Source organism: Salmo salar, chromosome ssa25 (assembly GCF_905237065.1).
Source record: "Salmo salar chromosome ssa25, Ssal_v3.1, whole genome shotgun sequence".
In the NCBI taxonomy this organism is placed as follows: domain Eukaryota; kingdom Metazoa; phylum Chordata; class Actinopteri; order Salmoniformes; family Salmonidae; genus Salmo; species Salmo salar.
Genome location: NC_059466.1, coordinates 12,583,370 through 12,605,161, shown reverse-complemented (window position 1 = coordinate 12,605,161; position 21,792 = coordinate 12,583,370). Strand labels below are relative to the sequence as shown.

General features: G+C 44.9%; 2 protein-coding genes across 11 annotated transcripts in view; both read right to left on the bottom strand.

The window, feature by feature from the left end:
• Nucleotides 1–1,392: 1,392 nt before the first annotated feature.
• dal1b (Death-associated protein-like 1-B) lies at nucleotides 1,393–3,816 on the bottom strand. Its single transcript, NM_001141334.2, is given in 4 exon segments — nucleotides 1,393–1,939; nucleotides 2,137–2,200; nucleotides 2,405–2,504; nucleotides 3,607–3,816. Coding segments are annotated over 4 exon segments (357 nt in total). The 5' UTR covers nucleotides 3,674–3,816; the 3' UTR covers nucleotides 1,393–1,813.
• Nucleotides 3,817–4,579: 763 nt separating this feature from the next.
• LOC106586174 (plakophilin-4) overlaps nucleotides 4,580–21,792 on the bottom strand; it is a 132,651-nt gene continuing 115,438 nt past the window's right edge. For 6 of the 10 annotated variants that reach the window (XM_014173115.2, XM_014173118.2, XM_014173117.2 and 3 more), the window contains 11 exons: nucleotides 18,732–18,915; nucleotides 17,777–17,894; nucleotides 14,980–15,171; nucleotides 14,092–14,265; nucleotides 13,541–13,691; nucleotides 12,346–12,538; nucleotides 11,886–11,970; nucleotides 7,735–7,852; nucleotides 7,375–7,506; nucleotides 6,505–6,578; nucleotides 4,580–5,658 (listed from right to left, as the gene is read on the bottom strand). In XM_014173115.2, coding sequence (XP_014028590.1) covers nucleotides 5,404–5,658; nucleotides 6,505–6,578; nucleotides 7,375–7,506; nucleotides 7,735–7,852; nucleotides 11,886–11,970; nucleotides 12,346–12,538; nucleotides 13,541–13,691; nucleotides 14,092–14,265; nucleotides 14,980–15,171; nucleotides 17,777–17,894; nucleotides 18,732–18,915 — 1,676 coding nt within the window. In that variant the 3' untranslated portion in view covers nucleotides 4,580–5,403. The remainder of the gene's footprint in view (nucleotides 5,659–6,504; nucleotides 6,579–7,374; nucleotides 7,507–7,734; nucleotides 7,853–11,885; nucleotides 11,971–12,345; nucleotides 12,539–13,540; nucleotides 13,692–14,091; nucleotides 14,266–14,979; nucleotides 15,172–17,776; nucleotides 17,895–18,731; nucleotides 18,916–21,792) is intronic. The other 4 variants (XM_014173120.2, XM_014173122.2, XM_014173116.2 and 1 more) reach the window with 3 other exon arrangements.

Sequence of the window (21,792 nt, the reverse complement as noted above, 5' to 3'; positions counted from 1 at the left end):
TTTCTTGAGAAGAAATGTTTTATTAAAATATAACAATATGAATAAGAAACAGCACATATTTTGGTTACCTCTCTCCTCAACTCCTCCTACCCTGTGCGAGGCAGGGTTATTGTTGGACTCGTGTTTTCTCAGCAGTACAGCAGATGTCATAGAAGCAATCAACCCTGTCAGATGGCTGGGAAGTCATTGGCAGGGAAATGCACCGTCTGTCTGCAGCTCAGCAGACCCCCAACCACTCCATCCCTCAGCTAGAGACTGAGGCCTCAGAATTACATACACAGATGGTACCAAAGGCTTGAGTGCACATTGAGCACCACAGAGCTTTAGGTCTGCATGGTATCTCAATGTTATTAATATAATATCTATCCTCCAGTCTCCTTATGAATGCACAGGTAACTAGCCCGAATCCCAACGGATTAAAAAGCCTCCTAGGCTGAAGGAGAGAACAAAGCGAGTGGCTTCTCATATTCTGTCCAACCTCACCAGCTGCTGGAATAGAATCCGGCTAAGACTGCCAATTGTTGTAAAAACATTTGTTTCCAGCGTTATGCTACTACTGGCTACTGCCATCTTGCAAAATGGCAGGTTAGTATGGCCTAGTATTTCCCAGTGTGCCACAAAAGGCTTTTACTGGCACTGACTTCTTTGCCACAAAGACAGGCAACAAAAGATGAAATAAGCTAGGAGCCTGGAAAGTGATCCCCAAATGAACGTTTGTGATGAGTGGGGCACTACTCAGGTTTGTCAGACAAAGTGCCCCCAGATACTGTTGGCTCTGGAAGAAGTAGTGACTTAATTCAGCGCTTGGCTGGGTTCATCCTCACAACAGGGGATCTTTTGTGAGGGCTCTATAAGAGCGGTCTACACATGCAGAGAACTTCCCCCAAAAGAGGCAGAGTTCAAAGACACTCTGCTGTGGGTTAGTTTCTGTGGAAACACCAGGACACTGGCATACTGCTGGCAGAGCGTCACTGAGACATGCCACGGTACATGTCACTCTCAGAAATACTGCATAGTACGTAATATTACTTAAGTATTTTAATTATGAAATGGTGTAGATAGTGATGTACAATATGCATGTGGAAGAGCAGTTCCCATCAATATGATAGACAAGCAAGCCAGAAAATACCTCATAATGACAGGGGAAATGGACTCAAAGACCCTGGCTTTCCTAGGTGTTAAACATCCATGGTAAAGCTTAAAAAAAAAAAAGAAAACGAAAAATACCATCTCCTTCAAGCTAACAGGAGTTAGTTGTCGCCACCTTCTGGTCATTACAAAATTTGCAGTATGAAAAAGCAACGCTTTCAACTGAACAATTCATTAATTGTTTTTTTATTTAGTCACGTGAATCTAGAAGTAACCATAAAAAAAAAAAGGACAAAATTTAATGCCATGCAGTTTTTTTTTAATTCAAGCTTTTCACTATGAAAACATTCCATGACAAAAGTCAGTCATCCAGCTTATACCCACTTATGCAACATACTATTTTAAAAATTCCCACCATGTGTGCCTTTAGTTCACAGGACGTCTCATTCATACATTTATAAAAAAGGCACAGTAAGTGCTGATTTGGAGTAAGCTGAAAACCCACCATATCCCTGCAAAGCTCCACTTTCTCACCTAAAAGTAGCAAAGTCACAAATTGCAACTAATTCAAAGCTGAATTGATTCTACATTAAATCAAGAAAGTTAAACATTAAAGTATTTTCTGATGTCTCATGTCGGTCCCCTCATGCATATAACTAACACTTCCTGTTGGTCTTTCACAGGCGACTGCACGTTTCCTCTCAGGCAACTTCAACACGTTGCTTCAGAACTTTTTCGGTTGCTGGATGCAGAAGCTGGACTTGAAAGCTGGCGAGTGTGCCTTCTCCATAGCAGGTCTGAGTCTGCTGTGTTTCACACTTACTGGGGTCTCTGGGAAGTCATGTCCCAACTGAAACAATGAGGACATCTTGTAAAATCATGGCTTACCAAGCAATTCGGAGGAGACCATTTTACTATGCCAATCTGAAGAAGTAAAGTGTTGAGACTTGCATGATCATTACGAATGATGACGACCCCCCCAAACCTGCTTTTTGGCCAACCCTTGTGGGACTGATGCAGCCATCATTTTAAGTCAGATATCCTTACCTTGTCAAGCGTTCCTGACATCAAGACACTGATTTGCTGCATTCTGCTGGAGGTGGCTGCAGATCTAGAACAGTATTACATGTTTAACGACAAACAACATTGCAGTTAAGGGTTTTCCTGACGCATTCTCAATGTAAAAACATCAACATTTGAACACAATCCGAGCTCTGTAAATGACGAGACCCTGTATTTGGGAGTATTGGGTTGTCGTCATTTGGCACCAAATAGAATAAAAGACTAAAACAGGGAGGGGCTACCTGAACTGTACCTGGGTTTGGGAACTTTGTGTTCTCTCTCTGGGTTCACATGGTGGGTTGCGTGACTCTCCTCACAGCTTTTCTTGGCCACTCGTTTCCCCCCAGCCTTCACTGTGGTGCCAGAGTGGAACCGTTTAAAATAAATTCATTACATACTCATTCTTTGTAAATCCAGAATTTAATGCCATTTGGAAAGTTACACAACTTCCTGAACTTGGTCATGAAGGAGTTAAAACTATTCAGAGTTACTGAAAGAAAAAAACCCAAACATCTTCAGGTTATAATGTCTTGGAATGTTGCCATTATACAATGAGAATTTGGGAGTGTCAGTGTTGGAAGAAAGTTGGCAGTTAGAAGAGAGTTCAGCATTGTTGTTTCTTTTCCTCTGACTTGCTATAGGCAGGTTTAATCAAAAGAGTCTACTTTACCCACATCCTGCCAAAGCAAAAAGCGCTTTGATGTTCTAGAATACCCCCAAACAACGTGCAGCTCAAAAATAATTACATTTGTACTGTGCAAAGAATCTCTTTGAGGGGCCGGTATCAAGCAGGGCAAAACTGATCCAAAAATCCCTCCTACTCAGAGACACCTATGGCCCCAGAATTTATTTTCTGGGACATCTGCATGTCACACCAGAACAGTATGCAATAAGGCTTATCGTAGGCCAGGTCCAAAACCAAAGATATGGAAATGCAAACATCCCGTTAATTAGCATTTTAATAATAGTTTGAGTGGGACTATTTGGACTCTAAATCCCCATACATAAGCAAAAATCTGCAGGGGATATTCACTTAACTATATGAACAGTGTTGGCCTGTCCCTTGGGTGCAGTTTAGAGCACAGAATGTACCATGTCTGCACAATAAGCTATGCACCGATTCAATTTTCATCACGCATCGTAACGAAAAAAAGATCATAGTAGCAGTGATAGGGGCATTTAGAACTACTTTAGTTTTAATTCGTTTGCAACCTACGCACTTGAGGTTCGAGCGTGCGTTCCAACATTGTCGCCTACCAATGTTTTTACAAGATTGCAACAATGTTCGCATGCGACAACAAGATCAGGCCTATATTGTAAATTGCACTGAATGTAACCACACTTACCGCCTCGAAAAAGTAAACAAGACATTACATCGAACACATTTTTGGACAAAAGAAAATATGCACAACTTGATGCAAATGACGAATTAATATGAATAAATCACCACCATACCTGCCGGAGGATGGCCAGCCTTCAATTGAGGACTCTCTCTCACTCCAGATTTAGATAGTTGCACCATTCTCGACTTCTGAACAACAATAACGGAACACAAAGTACCACAACGCCCACTTTATACTGCTGAAAGGAAAATGACTTAGTTTACGCAGGAAGCGAGCAGCAGCAGCATGAGGCTGCAGCAGACTAATTTATTCCACATGAGTGAACCAGAAATATGGAGTGAACAGTTTCAACAGCTTGCATGTTTTATCCATTCAGTCTATAGATCGGCGCATTTCTTCGTCTTATTTCATAAACAGACTAAAGACCTTTCCAGAAACACTTTGAAAGTTGTTAGAAGTGACAAAAAGACCGATAGTTGCGGCATCGTTTTTTTTTTTCAGGACATCAAGTTAGTTTTATTATCAAAAATGTTTTAAACATTTTATTACGTAAATATCACGCATTTATCACTAAGATAAATGAGAGATGAGTTAGTTTATGAAAATATCTACAGCCCCTCCCTGTACTCTTGGTCCTTCATACTGTACAGATCTTTAAAAAGTCAGATAGTAATGTGCAAATTCACACTACCATCACCATATTGCTTACATCTATTCTGCTTATATTCAGATCTGAAAACAAAAGGGGCATGGCTGGAGGTTGTTTTTGAACTAGGCAATGGTGTTGAATAAATGACAGAATTGGTAGAGAAGCAATAGGATTAGATCATGAACATCCTCAAATGAGCACCATGCACACAAATGCGTGAGTGTCTGGTCATTCTATCATGTTGACAATGTCCCAAATTACACACTATACTTTATATGGTGGACTACTTTTGACAAAGGCCCATAGGTCTCTGGTCAAATGTAGTGCACTATGTAAAGAATAGGGGGCCATTTTATTATTGTCTTTTTCTACTGAAATAATTGGATGTATGCAAAGAGGAGAGGATGAGGAAGAATAGGGAGGAGTTGTAGAGCTCTTCATGGACCAAATGTTCACATTTATTTCTGTTGGTTGTTGTGCACAGAAAATGTCAGCGAATTATCGATGAAAGATCCAGGACAGAGAATGGAAAAATAAAGAGAATATCTTTCAAAAATGTCTGCAATTACACAATTCATTTAAAAAACAAAAGTGAACTTTTATTATCGTTGCATGTTTGTGTTATGATGCCATCTTTTCCCTCTCTTTACTTCTTCATATATTTATAGATCTATAATATAGATTTGACATGGCACACCTCTTTACCAGTGCTGATGAATGTAAACCAGGTGGCATTTTTTCTGTATTTACAATAAAATGAAGGAAATGTACAAGACTCCATGGCATACACAATCTCAACATTAAGAACAAATACAATTTGATCCCTCTGTACAAACTAACATCTTTAGGTTACTATAATATATTTTTTTTACAGATATGAGTTCATGATCCATTTTTGCCTACGAACATACACATTCCCCCCTTTTGACTCTTTACCGCAAACCTTTCGTCACATAACCCACACCTTCACCATGCTGCCACAGCTACAGGTTTCCAAAAGAAAAACTAACGTCTAGACAGAGCAGGACACCACTCACGATAATGTCCAGTGCCGCCCGCCCTGAACACACCCACTGCTCTTCTTAAAGAAACGAACAAAAAAAACACATTTCTTGGTTTCCTTCTTTCTTTGGTTAACATTCCATTTCTCCATCTGCCATCGCGTCGATCTCCACATTCAGATCCACATTTTCAAAAACAAACACACAAGTAAAAGTTCATGGAAGAGTTCATCTGTCGGGGTTTCCAAGATGGGAGTCCCTATACCCAGGAATCTGGCGAACCCGGGTACTGATCCGCCCTGTAGGAAGGCCTCCGGGTGGTAGAGTAAAAGTCCACGTAGTTCGTGGGGGATTTGAGTCCGTGACCGTGCGACTTAGAGCTGTAGTCTGCCGTGGGGGGGAAGCTGACCACTTCCTCCACGTAGGGGTCATCGTAGCCGTGTGGAGACTGCAGGTACATTCTGTAGGTGTCGTAGTTCCGCCTGCTCGGCTCCTCAGTGTAGTACATCTGCTGCTGTGGAGACAAGAGAAGCAACACAATCAGATCGCTCTATGTCAAATACAGGAAAATATCTACTTTCAACTGTCTGATGGGAGAAAAGGATGAGAAATATTTTGTTGATTCAAACTTATTACAATTTTGTGTATCAAAATGTACATTCTGTGGCTGTATGGCTGACCAAAGCTGGTTGTAATGAGTTGTGGCTGGTGGCTCTTTAAAATCAGAGGCTCCAAGTAATGGCTTGAAAATAATGAAATGGAATGTTATCAAACATCAAAGAAACGGTTTCCGTGCGTTTGAAACCATTAACGCCATCACAGCCATTGTTATGGTCCAGTGTGGCTCAGTTGGTAGAGCATGGTGTTTGCAACGCCAGGGTTGTGGGTTCGATTCCCACGGGGGACCTGTATGAAATGTATGCATTCACTATTGTAAGTCGCTCTGGATAAGAGCGTCTGCTAAATGACTAAAATGTAAATGTAAAATGTTATGAGACGTCCTTCCTTCACTAGCCCCCTTTGGGTGTAATATCCTGACTGTCTATTTCCTGTCTAGTCAGAGGAGGGAGGAGAGGTGGGCACACAGGGACGTGTCCACACTGTGACAGGTGCCTGAGACGCACCCACTGCCGTCCAGCCCATCCCTATTACAGCAGTCACATTCACTCTCGCTCACACAATGACTGATGTGTTGGACGTCTCCCAACTCTCTCATTCACCCACACTGTAATACGTGTCAGTCTCCTTCCATTAGCGTAGCGGAGCGAACCAGCCGCCTGCACCGGCCAAGTTGATAGCGCAGGGAAAGATGGAGATGTTCGACCAGAAGGGATTGATTTAGAGTCTGTATTGATTTTACCTGTGCTCTTCTGGGGTCCTCTCTTGTCGGCGAGGAGTAGGACCCGATATAATATGGTGACGGTTTTCCAGACCCTGGAAGAGAAATTAACAAGATAACGGTATAACTTAAAATTGCCATGAACATAAAACGGTGTTACCGTACAATATTACTCCAGGGAGTGTTGCTGGGTAGCCAGGCAGAAGGTTAGGCAGGGAGGCTGCAGCTTCCCCAGCTCCGTTTACTCTGCCGTCTCAGCACCCCATTGAGGGCTCTCCACCTGGCAGCGGCCATTGTTAGTTGCCCTGCGGAAGAGTAGGGTATCTTCCCAAATGGCACCCTATTCCCTATATAGTGCACTACTTTAGACCAGGGCTCTGGTCAAAAGAAGTGCACTATATAGGGAATAGGGTGCCATTTGGGAAGTAGCTCCACTCTTCCTCAGGGCAACTAACAATGGCCGCTTTGTAGTGGCTGCTGAGCCGAGTTGCTCACAATGCGGGCGGACCAGCCACTATATTGCTCAGCAGACCCACTTAAACGCAACAAAGAGGCTCAAGTGCTCTTTTGAACTACCGATCGTCTAAGAGCCTCCAGCTCCCAATAAGGATGATAAGAAACAGGGAGGTAGGGGTGGATGTAGGGGATAGCTAGCGGGGAGCTAGGGGAGATCTAGGGAAGTGCTAGGGGAGAGGGGGCATGGAATGGGATTCCTGGGAGTGGTGAGATGGATTACGCCCTACATAGAGGCAGAAAGGCCCTAGGGGATACTTGGATCACGGTCTGGTGCACATGGCTGATAAGTTTTCAATCAAATTTCAAAGTCTCAACCGATATGCTGTGTTTTTATGGACGATTTTTGTATGATAATTCTCTATGCTCATTGTTTACCTGTATATTGGTATTTATGTACATTGTTGTCCCCTTGGTTTTTATAAAATTGCATAGTTGACTGTGCCCTGTGATAATCAGAACGGTGTTCTTTGATTCCCAGCATTGCAGGAGAGGAGGTTGCACTGCCAGCTGTGGAGAACACAACATGGAGGTCAAAACAACAAAACGTTGAATTGAAACGCATGTGTCCTTATCTAGGGCTACGTCCCCAACGGCTCCTCATTCCCTATCTAGTGCAATACTTTTGAAAAGAGCCCTGTGGGCCCTGGTCAAAAGTAGTGCACTAGGCCCCCTAGGGAATAGATTGCCATTTGGGACGTAGCCTAGGTGAATGATCGTCTATGTAGCTAGGCTGACCTGACTGGTTGACCGGTGACATCTGTATGGTGCTGGTAGGGAGGGTGGGCTGAGACTTGAATCTGTCGCGCTCTAGAGTAGACACGGGCGTGATGAAGTGGTGTTGGTTCCATCCGTCCTGAAGACCAGCAGAGAAAAGAAACGGTGTTAGTATGAGCCTCAGAGACCTGGGGTGCGTCACAATCATATTTCCTTTCTCCTGAAGTGTACAATCCTTCACTACATCCCACAAACTTAAAAGCATTGGGATAATTGAAGTTTCCACCATATTTCTTTCACCAGTAATAGAAATGTAATGGTTGCATACACATATTTAGCAGATGTTATTGTGGGTGTAGCGAAATGCTTGTGTTCCTAGCTCCAACAGTGCAATAATATCTAACAATTCACACATCTAAAAGTAAAAGAATGGAATCAAGAAATATTAAGACGAGCAATGTCAGAGTCCGGATTGTTTATTTATGTATTTATGTATTTATTTATTTATTTATATAAAAGTCAAGGGGTCTGTATATATAAACACACACACACACACACACACACACACACACACACACACACACACACACACACACACACAGTGTATTCGAAAAGTATTCAGACCCCTTCACTTATTCCAGATTTTGTTATATTACAGCATTATTCTAAAATGGATTAAATTATATTTTTCCCCCGCAATCTACACACAATACCCCATAATGACAAAGCAAAAACAGAAATACCTTAATTACATAAGTATTCAGACTCTTTGCTATGAGACTTGAAATTAAGCTCAAGAGCATCCTGTTTCCATTGATCATCCTTGAGATGTTTCTACAACTTGAGCGATTGGAGTCCACCTTTGGTAAACTCAATTAATTGGACATTATTTGGAAAGGCACACACCTGTCTACATAAAGTCCCAAAGTTGACAATGCATGTCAAAGCAAAAACCAAGCCATGAGGTTGAAGGAATTGTCCGTAGAGCTCAGAAACAGGATTATGACGAGGCACAGATCTGGGGAAGGGTACCAAAACTTTTCTGCAGCATTGAATGCGCCCAAGAACATATTGGCCTCCATCATTCTTAAATGGAAAAAGTTTGGAACCACCAAGACTCTTCCTAGAGCTGGCCAAACTTAGCTATCGGGTTCAGGGAGGTGACCAAGAACCCGATAGTCACTCTGAGAGAGCTCCAGAGTTCCTCTGTGGAGATGGGAGAACCTTCCAGAAGGACAAACATCTCTGCAGCACTCCACCAATCAGGCCTATATGGTAGAGTAGCCAGACGGAAGCCACTTCTCAGTAAAAGGCACCTGACAGCCCACTTGGAGTTTGCCAAAAAGCACCTAAAGGACTCTCAGACCATGAGAAACAAGATTCTCTGGTCTGATGAAACCAAGATTGAGCTCTTTTGCCTGAATGCCAACTGGAGGAAACCTGGCACCATCCCTACTTGAAGCATTGTGGTGGCAGCAACATTCTGTGGGGATGTTTTCCAGAGGTACGGACAGGGAGACTAGTCAGGATCGAGTGAAAGATGAACAGAGCAGTACAGCGAGATCCCTTGATGAAAACCTGCTCCATAGTGCTCAGGACCTCAGACTGGGGTGAAGGTTCAGCTTCCAACAGGACAACGACCCTAAGCACACAGCCAAGACAACGCAGGAGTCTCTGAATGTCCTTGAGTGGCCCAGCCAGAGCCCGGACTTAAACCCAATTGAACATCTCTGGAAAGACCTGAAAATAGCTGTGCAGCGACACTCCCCATCCAACCTGACAGAGCTTGAGAGGATCTGCAGAGAAGAATGGGAGAAACTCTCCAAATACAGGTGTGCCAAGCTTGTAGCGTCATAGCCAAGAATATTCGAGGCTGTAATCGCTGCCAAAGGTGCTTCAACAAAGTACTGAGTAAAGGGTCTGAATATTAATTTAAAATGTAAATTTTTCAACAACAAAAAACATTATGGGATATTGTGCGTAGATTAATGAGAAAAAATGTTAATGTAATCAATTTTAGAATAAGGCGGTAACGTAACAAAATGTGGAAAAAGTGTACGGGTCTGAAAACTTCCCGAATGCACTGTATACTGTACAGTATGTGAATAGAATATGTAGTATTTCTGTAGAATACGTAGGATAGAATAGTATATGTACAGCAATAGTTGAATAGGATGGCATTGACTAGAATACAGTATTATACATATGAAATGTAATGTAAACATTATTAAAGTGACCAGTGATCCATGTCTATGTACAGTTGAAGTCGGAAGTTTACATACACTTAGGTTGGAGTCATTAAAACTCATTTTTCAACCACTCCACAAATTTCTTGTTAACAAACTGTAGTTTTGGCAAGTCGGTTAGGACATCTGTGTGCATGACACAAGTAATTGTTCCAACAATTGTTTACAGCCAGATTATTTCACTTATAATTCACTGTATCACAATTCCAGTGGGTAAGAAGTTTACATACACCAAGTTGACTGTGCCTTTAAACAGCTTGGAAAATTCCAGAAAATGATGTCATGGCTTTAGAAGTTTCTGATAGGCTAATTGACATCATTTGAATCAATTGGATGTGGGTGTATTTCAAGGCCTACTTTCAAACTCAGTGCCTCTTTGCTTGACATCATGGGAAAATCAAAAGAAATCAGCCAAGACCTCAGAAAAAAATGTTTGAGACCCCCACGAGTCTGGTTCATCCTTGGGAGCAATTTCCAAACGCCTGAAGGTACCACGTTCACCTGTACAAACAATAGTACGCAAGTATAAACACCATGGGACCAAGCAGCCGTCATACCGCTCAGGAAGGAGACACGTTCTGTCTCCTAGAGATGGACGTGCTTTGGTGCGAAAATGCAAATCAATCCCAAAACAACAGCAAAGGACCATGTGAAGATGCTGGAGGAAACAGGTACAAAAGTATCAATATCCACAGTAAAACAAGTCCTATATCGACATAACCAGAAAAGGCCACTCAGCAAGGAAGAAGCCACTGCTCCAAAACCGCCATAAAAAAGACAGATTACGGTTTGCAACTGCACATGGGGACAAAGATTGTACTTTTTGGAGAAACGTCCTCTGGTCTGATGAAACAAAACTAGAACTGTTAGGCCATAATGACCATCGTTATGTTTGGAGGAAAAGGGGGGGGCTTGCAAGCCGAATAACACCATCCCAACCTTGAAACACGGGGCTGGCAGCATCATGTTGTGGGGGTGCTTTGCTGCAGGAGGGACTGGTGCACTTCACAAAATAGATGGCATCATGAGGCAGGAAAATTATGTGGATATATTGAAGCAACATCTCAAGACATCAGTCAGGAAGTTAAAGGTTGGTCGCAAATTGGTCTTCCAAATGGACAATGACTCCAACATTCTTCCAAAGATGTTAGTCAAGGTATTGGAGTGTTCATCACATAGCCCTGACCTCAATCCTATAGAAAATTTGAGGGCAGAACTGAAAAAGCGTCACCCAACTTACTGTGGGAAGCTTGTGGAAGGCTACCCGAAATGTTTGACCCAAGTTAAACAATTTAAAGGCAATGCTACCAAATACTAATTGAGTATGTAAACTTCTGACCCACTGAGAATGTGATGAAAGAAATAAAAGCTGAAATAAATAATTCTCTCTACTATTATTCTGACACTTCACATTCTTAAAATAAAGTGGTGATCCTAAGTGAACTAAGACAGGGAATTTATACTAGGATTAAATGTCAGGAATTGTGAAAAACTGAGTTTAAATGTATTTGGCTAAGGTGTATGTAAACTTCCGACTTCAACTGTACATAGGGCAGCATCCTCTAAGGTGCAGGGTTCAGTAACCAGGTGGTAGCTGGATAGTGACAGTGACTAAGTTCAGGGCTGGGTACTGGGTGGAGGCCGGTTGGTGATGGCTATTTTTACATTGCGGATGCTACATGAGTTCAGCTTGAGTTGTACTTCCACAGCCTACCATGTGCCTTTCCATAGTGCTAGTAGACCCCCAAGGGTCTACACCTACAGATCCTACAAACCCTTGTTCTCTGCCCCCCCCCCCGAAGACAAATCCCTCTAGAGTACCTCTCCACACAGCCCCTCTCCCCCCCACGACCTCGCCCCACACTTTGGCAGGAAGGAGCCCTACTGTTGGTGGCCTCCTCATCCCAACCCTGGTCCTTCTCTTACCTTCTTATAGATAGTTCTCAGGTCTCTGTACTGCCAGAGTGTGTTGAGGACCTGAGCGGCAGCTTTCACCACCTTCATGGAGTACCTTTTAGGGACAGAGAGACACTCGTCACTACACATTACCACTGAGAATTTAGGACCACGGCCTCTTAGGAATCGGTGGCAAATACATGACATATTGCATGTTTCTGTGGTAGAAACATGTGTCTACTCTCAACTGTCCTCGAGAATCTCGCCTTAGATCATTCTGAGGTGTGCATGTCTCTTCTTAGACTCTCCATGTGCATCCCAAATGACACCCTACTCCGTATAGAGTATCATGCACTACGTTTGACCAGACCCTCTGTTCCTTGTATGTTTTTTCCCCCTTCCAATAATGCTCTGATCGAAAGTAATGCAATATAAAGACAATCCGGTGCCATTTAGGGTGTAATGCAGCCTCCCACCCCCTCTCTCTCACCTCTCTCCCCTGCCCTTGGTGATGTTGAACAGCTTCTCGATGCCGCCCGTGTCGGCCAGTGCCTTGGCGTTCTCCATGTTCTTGCTGGTGACCTCGTGCAGGGTGCAGCAGATGGCCGCCACCGTCTCGTCAGAGAGCAGGGTGGTGTCGCCCCCAGGGAGACGGTTCACCAGGTCCCTCATCGCGTACTTCCCTGGGAGGGAGGAAAGGAGGGAGGAAAGAGAGAGGGAAGGAGGTAGAGAAGGCAGGAAGGAGAGAGGGATAAAGTACTGCTTATGTACTGTACTTATAAATTGACCATCTAGATTATGGCAAGGTTTCTTTATAAGCTAATTCTAGTTGTCACCCTCACCTTCACATACATTATGTTCTATTTGATATTTTTTTGCTGCAAATAAATGATCTAGCGACACCTTCAACTAAAACGCCACAGAGAGAGAAACAGACCAACGGAAACCAAGAGACATTCATTGGATGTGTGTCCTACGTAATGTATTTGTATGGCAGATTCCTTTCTCTAGGGCCGGCGGGCCTTGAGTACACAGTGTACTTTTTACATTGCGGATGCTACATGAGTTCGGCTTGAGTTGTACTTCCACAGCCTACCATGTGCCTTTCCATAGTGCTAGTAGCCCCCCAAGGGTCTACACCTACAGATCCTACAAACCCTTGTTCTCTCAACTCATTATTTCCATAGCAGCTAGCCCATAACAACCTGTTTCCCTGAAAAGGGGTGATTTCACAAAAAACAAGAAGGAATTTGGGGATGCAATTTAAGTGCGGCGATCTGGGCAGCTAGATTAGTAAGCAAGCGCTCGCAACTCTTCTGGTTCTACTTCATTTTGAACCTCTAATTTCCCATCATCCCTTGCCTTTTTCATACTCTAATGCTTCATAGCACATGTAGGTAAACCAGTATATAGTGTTGGTCTTCATTTATTTGCTCTGTGCTTGTATAGCACATGTGCATTTCGATCCCCCCTACTACATTGCAGATGCATTGGATCAACCAATGGTTGTGCGCCACGTCATCGACTGCACAGTCGGGATCAAATTGTTATATTATAAGACGTGTGGTGAGCCGATACGATCAACACCTATCCATGTGTTGTGAGACCTGGCAGCCGTCTGCAATGCAGTCAGCCTGGAACGTGGCCCGGGTCATCCCTTCACAGAGCCTGTGTTCGCTCCTCACCTATGAGCTCCTTGTTCCTGACGTCCAGGGCCATGTTCCTCAGGGCGGTGGCCACAGAGCAGACCACCCTGTCGTTGTCCATCCTCAGCAGCTCCACCAGGATGGGCAGACCCTTCTCCTTACGCACCGCCGCACGGATGTACGCCGCAAACTAGTACAAACAGAGAAGACAGAGAGAGAGGACGTTTAAAAACTCGCCAATGCAACTCGACCCAAAAAGTGTACACTTCAATGTGTTCTGCGGCAATTAGCACACAGTACATAGAAGACTTAAAAACATACATTGGACTTCACCGATAAACGACAATTGACATTAGTTTTACTGGCTTGCTTATGGAGCAGAGTTCCCATTTAAAAATGGTTGCCTTCACACATCTAAGAAACCCTTCCTGTTAAACAGGGGGAAAAGAACCTTCAATAGAGCAGTGTTCCTGTCATATCCTCTCCTGGGTGCTGTGTTGCCTGTGTCCCAAAACGGCCCCCTAGTCCCCATATAGTGCACTATACAGGGAATAGGGTGCCATTCGGGACGCAATGTGTGTACTATATACCTTCCAGTTCCCAGCAGACAGGTTCTGTAAGGAGCCCGCTGAGCCCTCCAGGGTGGCAGGGTTGGAGCTCTCGGCCAGCATGGTCAGGTAGGGCTTCACCACAGCTGGGTGCCACAACATCTCCGCCCCCTTGGGGGACTTGGAGAAGCCGGGGATGGGGCCCACTCCGTCCCACTGAGAACACATTACAAAACGCATGATCACGCCTAGAGGTTCTAATGCAATGTCGGAGTGCTGTTGGAGTGCTGATCTCGGATCAGTTGAGCCTTTTTTTAAGATCAGAATAAAAAATATTATACCTGATCCTAGATCAGCACTCCTGCTCTGAGACGTTTTGTGACTATGGGCTCCGAGAAGAGTTAAAGGGATAGTTCACTCCAAAATCAACGTCGGTCAGATGTTTCAGTTTCTCAGGAGTGGTCTAATGAGTCCACGTCCCACGCCATCTGTTGTGTAGATCCAGCGATACAAGCACTTAATCCCAAATGTTTCTGAAAGACAGGCGGACTCCGTCTGATTCCGTCATGTTAGACACAACAGATGGCGTGGAACGTAGACTCATCTCGCTACTAGACTAGCTTTGATTTAAAAGAATATATATTTACACGTTGGACAAACATTTGGAGTGAACATTCACATTAAATCCTGGAAAGTCACGTGACATTTCCACCACTCAGTGATGAGTTGTCATTCTTGAGCTCGCCTGGAGTGAACATTCACTTCGGAGGCCTAGGAAGTGATATTTCCACCACACAGATGGAAATGGCACCCTATTCCCTATATAGTGCACTACTTTTGACCAGAGCCCTATGGGCGCCGGTCAAAAGAAGGTGCACTACATAGGGTGTCGTTTGAGACTTAACCGGCGTTCTTATTGCCCAAGCTGACCTGGTCTTCCTGGGAGCCCTTCTTCTTCTTCTTCTTCTTCCGGCCCCAGCAGCTGGATTCCTCGTCCTTACTGGGAGACTCACTGCCCAGTAGACCGTCCAGCTCCTGGGCTCCCTGAAACCTTGACGGGGGCATCTCCAGCTCCAGGCGATACGACAGGTTCCTCAGAGTGCAAATACAGTTCTCCACAATCTAGAGAGAGAGAGAGGAGAGGCGGGGAGTCCTGTTAATCATTGAATGTTATCTGATTTATTTCATTGATTTAATATGTTTCTATACGATTGCTTAGGCAATATGTGCAGTAACACTTTCCATGCCAATAAAGCCTTTTCGAATTTGAGAGAGAATAGAGAAAGACAGCGTGAGAGTGAGAGAAAAGAGAGAGAGAAAAGAGATAGTGAGAGAGAGAATAGAGAGCGAGAGAATAGAGAGCGAGAGAATAGAGAGCGAGAGAATAGAGAGCGAGAGAATAGAGACCAAGTGAGAGAGACCAGAGAGTGAAAGAGAGAATAGAGAGAGTGAGAATAGAGTGAGAGAATAGACAGAGTGAGAGAGAGAAGAGAGAGTGAGAGAATAAAGATAGAGAGTGAGAGGAGAGAGAGAATAGAGACCGAGTGAGAATAGAGCTAGAGAGCGAGAGAGAGAGAGAAAGAATGGAGATAGAGAGACAATAGACCGAGTAAGAGAGAGAGAGACTATAGATAGAGACCGAGTGAGAGACAGAGAGAGACAGAGAATAGAGATAGAGAGAGAGAACAGAGAGGGTGAGAGAGAATAGAGATAGAGACAGAGAGAATAGAGAGGGTGAGAGGGTGAGAGACAGAGAGAACAGAGACGGAACAGAGAGGGTGAGAGAGAATAGAGATAGAGACAGAGAGAATAGAGAGGGTGAGAGGGTGAGAGACAGAGAGAGAACAGAGACGGAACAGAGAGGGTGAGAGAGAATAGAGATAGAGACAGAGAGAATAGAGATAGAGACAGAGAGAATAGAGATAGAGACAGAGAGAATAGAGAGGGTGAGAGAGAATAGAGATAGAGACAGAGAGAATAGAGAGGGTGAGAGGGTGAGAGACAGAGAGAGAACAGAGACGGAACAGAGAGGGTGAGAGAGAATAGAGATAGAGACAGAGAGGGTGAGAGAGAGAGAGAACAGAGACGGAACAGAGAGGGTGAGAGAGAATAGAGATAGAGACAGGGTGAGCGTGATAGAGAGAGAGAATAGAGAGAGAGACAGGGAGGGAATAGAGATAGAGACAGAGAGAGAACAGACAGTGAGAGAGAATAGAGATAGAGACAGGGTGAGAGTGATAGAGAGAGAATAGAGAGAGAGACAGGGTGAGAGTGATAGAGAGAATAGAGAGAGAGACAGGGTGAGAGTGATAGAGAATAGAGAGAGAGACAGGGTGAGAGTGATAGAGAGAGAATAGAGAGAGAGAATAGAGATAGAGACAGGGTGAGAGTGATAGAGAGAATAGAGAGAGAGAATAGAGAGAGAGACAGGGTGAGAGTGATAGAGAGAGAATAGAGAGAGACAGGGTGAGAGTGATAGAGAGAGAATAGAGAGAGAGACAGGGTGAGAGTGATAGAGAGAGAAGAGAGAGAGACAGGGTGAGAGTGATAGAGAGAGAATAGAGAGAGAGACAGGGTGAGAGTGATAGAGAGAGAATAGAGAGAGAGAGAGAGAGAGAGAGAATAGAGATAGAGACAGGGTGAGAGTGATAGAGAAAGAATAGAGAGAGAGAGAGAGAGAATAGAGATAGAGACAGGGTGAGAGTGATAGAGAAAGAATAGAGAGAGAGAGAGAGAGAGAGAGAGAGATAGAGAGAGAATAGAGATAGAGACAGGGTGAGAGTGATAGAGAGAGTGAGAGAGAGCGAGGGAATAGAGATAGACAGGGAGCGAGAGAGAGTGAGAATAGAGAGAGAGAAGAGCGATAGAGACAGAGAGAGAAGAGAAGAGAGAGTGAGAGCGAGTGAGTGAGCGAGAAAGAATAGCGATAAAGACAGAGAGCGAGAGAGAAGAGAGAGAGAGAGGGTGAGAGAACAAAGATAGCGTGAGAGTGAGACAATAGCGACAGCGAGAAAGAGAGCAACAGAGAGAGAGAAAGGGGAGAGATCTCAATCAGCACACTATACATCATAAGAGGTTTGTTCCAGTGAAATAGTGATCAATAAGCTAGGCCAGCCTCTCGTGTGTGGGTGTGCGTGTGCGTGCGTGAGAGAGTGTAAGAGAGAGGACATGTGCAGGCCTGGTGTTATCTGTAGCAGTGTAAATGAATTAGGTATGAGACCCACACTGTGATAACAGATTAAAGTGTCTCCACTTAGAAAGCTCTGACAAATGGGTTTAATTCTTTACTGTTTGATGCGCATATAGTGGTATTTGTTCAGTAGATCACTGTGGTAATAAATGCACAGTGTGCATCCCAAATGGCACCCTATTCCCTTTACTATAGTGCACTACTTTTGACCAGGACGCATAGGGAACAGGGTGTCATTTGGGACACAAAAATCAAAGAGGGAAAATTTGTGGGGGAAATAATTAACCGGAACAGCTGGCAGTCTATGAACTGTAATTGCATGCTATTAACATTGTACACATATGGGTTGATAAAAGGCCTTCCCAATCAAGTTAGTGAGCTGTGCAAGGAGATGAGTGAGAAACGATCAAATCATTCGAAACCGGTAGGGTAGGTGTTGTCCTTAACCCCTACAGCTGCCTGCCATTGTGTGACCGTGTGTGTGTGTGTGTGTGTGTGTGTGTGTGTGTGTGTGTGTGTGTGTGTGTGTGCACAGACCTTGCTGTCGAAGTCCGAGGTGTTGACACAGGCCTTGATGACGTAGAGTAAAGAGTCTACCAGTCCCTCGCAGGAACGCATCTGTTTTCTAGCCTCCTCCCCCGCCGAGCTCAGGTTCCTTTGAAACACACACTTTTCAGGACTTCTGGACACAGACATATGCCCCTACAGCACATACAAACGCCCAAATAAATCACACACAAAAGACAGACAGGCCCTGCAATGTACACAAACAGCCACGTAAAAATAGGAACGTCTGCGTCCCAAACGGCACCCTATTACCCATTTTGTACACTGCTTTCAACAAGGCCCCAAAGGCCTTTGGTCAAAAGTAGCGCACTATAAAAAGGGAACAGGGTACCATTTGGGAAGCAGATGAAACGGTGTTTTGTGTTTGTTCCCGCAGCGCGACGCTGGCGTGTGTTGTGGGGTTTACTTGCTCCGTCATCCATAATGGATTAGGCTCTCTGGTTGGCCTGAGCGAAGCCATTACGAGTGTTTTTGAGAGGGGGAAATGAGAGCCCAGTGCCCTCAGAGACACCGTCACCAATTAGACACCAAACTTCTAGCAGCTTCCCAAATAGGAACCTACTCCCTACTTTTGACCAGGGCCCATAAGGGAGCCATTTGGGAAGCATCCCTTGCCTTTAATACGAGGGCCCTGGCAGGGTGGCTGGAGAGAGAGAATAACCTTCAAAACGGCTGGGGTGCACAGTGATTACACTGACTGGGCAACCATAACATAATACCCATCTTCTCCTTGCATTATGGGTGGGTGGATCAACGGCCACCGTATTGAATCTGTAAGTACACAGTCTTCTAATTCTGTGTATTCTGTTTGTACATTTTCTTTACCACACTAACTACAGTCATAGATTACCAGACAATGCTCTATTTGCAGTAGCTTTAAACATCCAGAAGGGGGTGGTAGCATCAAGCTCAAAATGTCCATTACCTCAGACAGCCACTTGTGTTCCTCAGGACCAGAGACGAGTGGAATTTGAGCTTGTGGTCATTGTCAAACGTCGAGCTGCTCCATCCAGAATGAGGTATGATCACAGTGTTGGTCAGAGTAGTTAAGGCATCCCGAATGATTGTCATCTTGACGGAATCACAGGAGGACAGGTTCCACAGCACCCCTGCAGAGAAGCAGGAGGTACAGGAAGGGGGGGGTGGGGGGGGCACGTTAGAGAGAGAGAGAGAGAGAGAGAGAGAGAGAGAGAGAGAGAGAGAGACGGGCCCACAAACCCCTGGTTGTGTCAGCTGTCGCGTGCAGTTAGGCTAGCCCTCCAGAGCTGCCAAGATCCAGGGCTTTCTATAGCTCAGTACCACACAGAGAGAAGAGAGGATCAGAGGAAAAATAATAGCCCTCATAACAAACGAAAGCCATCCACCGGCAGAACAGAGACGCCGGGCATCCGCACCAAATAGGATCTTAAAAAGCTTTAGGTATCCTCAAGGCAAGTGAGGAAGACTATTCTCTTGAGATGAACAAAACACCACAAGATACTGGCTCAACGCATCATCTGGATAATGCAACAGGTCTCCCGATATCCTGTAATAATTGTATTAGTTTCAAATGTACTTATGGTAACCAGTAATATTCCTAGTATAATTTGCGATGGAGGAGCCCTTTGATTCCGCATCTGCTCCAGATTAACCCGCGTGGATCCCGTTCTTTAATCAGATGGCTGTTCCTGGAAGCAGAAAACACAGGCTGATTTCTACAGAGAGAGAGACAGACTCATAGAATGTGTCCCAAATAGGACCCTTTTCCCTGTTTAAACGCGCTACTATTCCCTATGTAATGCACTACTTCTGACCAGATCCCTATGGGAACCCTATGGGCCCTGGTCAAAAGCAGTGCACTGTACAGGGAATAGGGTGTCACTTGGGAAGCGGCCATAGTTACTACCTCTAAGACTGCAGGCACAGCAGATCTATCTACACCCCACTGACAGGCTGATCTCTTTGGATGTGTGAGGATAGGAAAGCATGGGATGGGAGTGATGCCTGGTGTATGTGTGTGTGTGTGTGTGTGTGTGTGTGTGTGTGTGTGTGTGTGTGTGTGTGTGTGTGTGTGTGTGTGTAGTTTCCTTGAGCTCTCCTCTATCTACCCCAGTGTTTATCTATCTCTATCTACCCCAGTGTTTATGTATCCTAGCCACTGTTTGTTTTCTCTCCAATTAAACCAATGGAGGTCATCACACCCATTACTATAGCCCAAGGGCAATTCCTAAAGAGGACGCCAGCAAGGCATAACAGACAGCCAGGTATCCCCATCTGTGGAGTTACCCGGTTCAATACGAGGTCCGTTCACACTTTTATGAAATAACGGCAATAATAACCTTATGGCAGTTACTATCACGGGGGTCCAAAACCGTCCGATTTCACGTCTTCATTTCAACAAGAATAGAAAGGACAAATTCGCAGCTTGGCCCGAGCGACCCATGAAAGCGTCTCTCCGCGGTTAACATTCAGCCGATGAAGCCTCTTATCTGCTCCTGCCAGTGCCGTGTGAGGCTACATACCGAAGCTGTAACATCACCTCGGCTATAACGTGTATTCTCAGGCCCGGGGATTAATTTCAATCCAACCCCTCTGCGGTGATTTAGCGCCGTTCTCTACTAGCTTAGCCTTTAGCTTCGTGTTTGCCTTGGCTTTCTCCGATGGTCGAACTCCCTTCGAGAACTCCCTCGGGAGGAGAGCCTCGTAATGTAGTGATAATGCACGTACATGCGCCTGGAATAAAGCACCCAGGAAAACTGAAATGATCCAGGTCGGTCTCCCCCCCAGCCCCTAAAGCTCTACTTGAAGAAACAGCTAACAGCCAGCCTTTAAACTGGCCCTGTTCTGCAGTCTTTTTAAACTTGGGATAAATCTCTGCAGCAGAGTCCAGTGAGGTGTGACTGACAGTTGTCTCTATAAAGCCCAGGGATTCCCATGCGTCACATTTGAGAGTCTGATGGAACCGCCTGTGTGAATTGATGGAGGCTTGATCTCTCAGCTTGATCTGGGCTCAGTTCTATATACTGTATGTATACCAGTGGAGGCTGCTGAGGTGAGGACAGCTCCTAATAAATAGCAGGAACCGAGCAAATGGAATGGCAACGTTTGATACCGTTCCACTCCAGCCATTACCACGAGCCCAATTAAGGAGGCGCCAACCTCCTGTGATGGATATGTTAGCCAGGCACGGGAACACTAGCCCAACGTAAACTAACGCCCGAGCTGGAGAGGCAATACGCTGTGACACAGGAGCCAATCATCTGCCTTCGGATCTATCCTCGAAAGACATATCATTTGACTGTGGCCTAGATTTATAAAGTTAGGGTGTGTGTGTGTGTGTATGTGTGTGTGTGTGTGTGTGTAAGAAAGAAAGAGAGTGTATTTGCACTTGTTTGTGTGTAAGAGAGAGCGATGGGGGGGGGTAGTGTGTGTGTCTCTCATAGCTTGGGAAGCAGTGATCCGACTAAAGGGCTCCATTCCGCCCCATAATGAAATCTCCACTGAGCTTGTTATTCAGTTACTGTCTGCAGGAATGAGGTGCTGAAGCCAGGACAGCCATTATAGTACCCTGGGCTTGAGCTGGCGTGGCTTAGACGTTTAGCCGCTACTGATTGGCCAGAGTAACGGTGCGGTGGGTGTGGTCGGGTATTAACAGGCTCCGAATTGGGTGGATTAATGTGCGTAGATCAGGCATTCGTTGGCTCTGAGAGCGAGAGATTTAGAGGGGCATGTGCTGGCGTGCTGTGGAGCTGGTATGAGCGTGCAGATCCATCGCAATACCAGACCCAGCAGTATCAATAATCAGATGAAGTGGGGGAGGGGCTGGATAGCGGTTGCTAAGAGGCTGGGGGCCATATGTTGACCTGGCCCTGCATCCAAAATGCCACCCTATTCTCCCTACAGAGCGTACTACTTTTGAACACGGCCCACAGTGAATAGGGTGCCATTTGGGACAGTCCTGTCTCTGGTCAAAGCCCAAGGCTTGCTCTAACATGCACAATCAAAAA